Source organism: Pteropus alecto, unplaced genomic scaffold (genome assembly GCF_000325575.1).
Source record: "Pteropus alecto unplaced genomic scaffold, ASM32557v1 scaffold43, whole genome shotgun sequence".
Taxonomy (NCBI): domain Eukaryota; kingdom Metazoa; phylum Chordata; class Mammalia; order Chiroptera; family Pteropodidae; genus Pteropus; species Pteropus alecto.
The window spans coordinates 5,218,705-5,222,701 of NW_006435764.1; the positions used below are offsets into that span (position 1 = coordinate 5,218,705).

Genomic DNA, 3,997 nt, shown 5'->3' on the forward strand with positions numbered 1-3,997 from the left:
GCTTGGTCAGTGTTTCTGCAGAGCTTGGTTTCTGGGGGGCCACCTCTTGGCTGATGCCACCAGGCAAGGAGTCCTGGAGGAGGGGAAACCTTGAGTCGAGACTTCTATGCTCCGAGCCAAGCCTTGGTGCTCAGGTAAGTCTGCTGCATACGCAGATACAAACGACTACGAGGCAAAGACGAATCAGGGGCAGCAGAGAAGGAGAGACAGGGCTCAAGGGAGGGAGTGGCTACAGCCTGAGCCTGTAATTCCACCCAAGACTAAGTTATCTGGAGCAGTGCGGAGATAGGGTCTTGGTGACGGGGAGGCAGGAATCTGATCTTCCCTGGCCTCTCTGCTCACCCCACTCTCTGGAGCGCTCCTTTGCAGTAGTCGGCTGGGGCTCGGAGCCCATCTCTGCCCACTACAAACCTGTTTGCCTCCTTCTCCTGCCAGGCCTCTCCAGAACACTGGCCCTGCTACCAGAGCCTCAGGAGCCCCCATGAGTGCCGGCGAAGGGAGTCCTGGATAGCGAGACCCTGGCTGGTCCAGGGGTGGGTACCCCATCATGCCACTCATCCTCCAGCGCCTGCAGCAGGCCACCAAGATGATGAGCCGCAGGAAAATCCTGCTGCTGGTGCTAGGGTGCAGCACTCTGAGCCTCTTCATCCACCAGGGGGCACAGCTCAGCTGGTAAGGGGTGGGGGCCTGGGCGAGGGGGTGGGCCCAGGCAGTTGCAGTCCTCGGGCGGCCAGGTGCCTGGTGAGCACCAGAACGGGGAGTGCTGCTTCCCATTCCTTGCACCTGCCAGAAGAGTCCGGCCTTGCTGCGCTTTGCTCCTACTCTCTATCCTGAAAGTGCTTTCCATACATTCTCTCCAGCTCCACACAACCTCCCTGAGCAGAGACTGATCTTCATTGAAAGGGCTGAATGACGTTCAAAGTCATAGTGACTAAGCTGGGAGTCTACTCCAGCCCAAGTCCTTCCCACGGCATCACACTCAGGCCATCTTCCCAAAGGACTGCAAAGGATTTCTGTTGTGCTGGGCAAGTCCTCTCACTTCTCTGAGGCCCCGTTATCTTATCTATAAAATGGGAATGACAGTATGTATGGCTCAGTTTGTCTCTCTGACACAGGATACCATGTGACGACTAATAGGAGCCCTGACCCTACTCCTGTCTCCCATGTGAACCCCACAAATCCCTGCAACCCTCAGGGACTCAACTTCCCCAGTTTCTCCACGGTCTGCCCAATAGAATGTGTGAATGAGCCCAGTGCCCCCTGCTGGATGATTCGCTGGTCTTTAGAAGGTGCTTGTGTAGACATGGCCCTGAGCCCAAGTCAGCCGCAGATAGAAACCTAAATGACATTCTCAAAGCTGCTCAAAGCTGTCCTCAGTACATTATGCTCAGGATGGTAGAAAAGAAACAGGAGAGTGACTCAAAGTCTTAAGGGAGCTTACAGTTCACCCATAATCCCAAACACCTTTGTTTCAGGAATGAGGAAACAGAAACGAAAGCTTCATGAAGACTAGGATTGTGATCTGTTTTTTATACTATCATATTTCTTTGAGCCTAGAACAGTAGCTGGCACATAGTAGAGGCTCAAAAAATATTGAATGAATGAATGTAGCTCCAGAGGCCTTAAGAGCATATGACAAATATGTTGCCTCAAAGCCCATATCACTCATCTACAAGGTGAGGAGCCAGTGAAAATGAGAAAGACAGAAAGCAAAAGGATTTGGTGACTGCATCTGAGTTGCCAGACTTATGTAAATGATTTTTCTCCTCCTGGTCTTCAGTTTCTACGTCTGTAGAGTAGAATTCTTCAAGGATCTCCAAGGGCCTTTGTCCCTCTATTAGTTATCTAGTTCTGTGTAACCCAATTACGTCAAAACTTAGCAGCTGAGCACATCCAACATTTATTATCTCACTTCTGTGGGTCGGGAATCCAGGTGGGGCTTAGCTGGGTACCTCTGGCTCAGGGTATCTCATGGTGCTGCCGTCTCATCTGAAGGCTTGACTGGGCTCCCTTTCAGGCTCACTCATGTGGGTTTGGGCCGACTTCGAACAGGCTTGATGGTCTGAAGACCCAGTCCCTTGGGAGCTGTTGCCACGTGGAACTTCCCCATAGGGCTGCTCACAGTATGGCAGCTTGCTTCCCCCCTGCATGAGTTTTACTAGAGAGAGACACCAAGATAGAAGCCATAGTCTTTTTTATAATGTAATCTCACAAGTGACATCCATCGTCTCTGCCCTATTCTATTCCTTAGAGGCATCAGTAAGACCCGCTCATACTCAAGGGGAGGTAAATACACAAGAGCATGAATACAGGAGCCCTGCAGGGATCACAGGTGTCATCTTAGAGGCCGCCTACCATACCCCTCAACTGCTCTGTGGGTAAAGCCCAAGATGAGCCGCTCCGTGGCCCATCCCACCGTCCTTGGGAAGGGGCAGAGGTCAAGCCACACACCTCTCACACTCTCCTCCCCGGACCCGTCAGGTACCCCAGGCTGTTCCCCCTGAGCTGCCCACCTCTGCAGGACTCGCCGCCGCGACCCAAGCACATGACCGTGGCCTTTCTAAAGACGCACAAGACTGCGGGCACGACGGTGCAGAACATCCTGTTCCGCTTCGCCGAGCGCCACAACCTGACCGTGGCTCTGCCGCACCCGAGCTGCGAACACCAATTCTGCTACCCTCGCAACTTCTCCACGCACTTCGTGCACCCGGCCACGCGCCCGCCGCACGTGCTGGCCAGCCACCTGCGCTTCGACCGCGCGGAGCTCGAGCGCCTCATGCCGCCTGGCACCGTCTATGTCACCATCCTGCGGGAGCCGGCGGCCATGTTCGAGTCGCTCTTCAGCTACTACAACCAGTACTGCCCGGCCTTCCGGCGCGTGCCCAACGCGTCGCTCGAGGCCTTCCTGCGCTCGCCCGAGGCCTACTACCGCGCGGGCGAGCACTTCGCCATGTTCGCTCACAACACGCTGGCCTACGACCTGGGCGGCGACAACGAGCGCAGCCCGCGTGATGACGACGCCTACCTGGCGGGCCTCATCCGCCAGGTGGAGGAGGTCTTCTCGCTGGTCATGATCGCCGAGTACTTCGACGAGTCGCTCGTGCTGCTGCGGCGCCTGCTGGCCTGGGACCTGGACGACGTGCTCTACGCCAAGCTCAACGCGCGCGCTGCCAGCTCGCGCCTGGCCGCCATCCCCGCGGCGCTGGCACGGGTGACGACGCCTACCTGGCGGGCCTCATCCGCCAGGTGGAGGAGGTCTTCTCGCTGGTCATGATCGCCGAGTACTTCGACGAGTCGCTCGTGCTGCTGCGGCGCCTGCTGGCCTGGGACCTGGACGACGTGCTCTACGCCAAGCTCAACGCGCGCGCTGCCAGCTCGCGCCTGGCCGCCATCCCCGCGGCGCTGGCACGGGGGCCCGCACCAAGCAGCTGCAGCCGTGGCAGCCCAGCCGCAAGGTGGACATCATGGGCTACGACCTGCCCAGCGGCGGCGCCGGCCCGGCCACCGAGGCCTGCCTCAAGCTGGCCATGCCCGAGGTGCAGTACTCGAACTACCTGCTGCGCAAGCAGAAGCGCCGGGGTGGCGTGCGGGCCCGGCCCGAGCCCGTCGTGGACAATCCCCCGCCTCGGCCCATCCGGGTGCTGCCCCACGGCCCCCAGGGCCACTGATTTTTCCGAGTCTGGCCTGAGGCTGCCCCCAGGTCCCACCTAATCAGTGCCCCTTCTTCCAAGGCGCTTGAGCCCCGCACAGTACTTGGGGGTGTGTCTCCCTGTCTGAGCCCGCCTCCCTAGGGTAGGCAGAACCCCGCCTTCCGGGAGGGTGCTAATAGGCCCGATCGAGCCCCCGGGCCACCCTCTCCTCCTTTCTAACTGGTTGGTGACTGACAAGAGGTCCGAGTCCCGTCCAGAACAGTCCAGGCTGCACACTTCTGGGGTTTGAGCTCCCTACCTGTCTTTTCCATGAGCCCGGGGAAAGGCCGCTCTCTGCCTGCCAGCGT

At 58.3% G+C, this 3,997-nt stretch overlaps 1 protein-coding gene across 1 annotated transcript; it reads left to right on the forward strand.

Annotated features, from left to right (window-relative positions):
• Nucleotides 1-547: 547 nt before the first annotated feature.
• GAL3ST3 (galactose-3-O-sulfotransferase 3) lies at nucleotides 548-3,668 on the forward strand. Its single transcript, XM_006911313.1, is given in 3 exon segments — nucleotides 548-672; nucleotides 2,482-3,244; nucleotides 3,246-3,668. Coding segments are annotated over 3 exon segments (1,311 nt in total).
• Nucleotides 3,669-3,997: the final 329 nt, after the last annotated feature.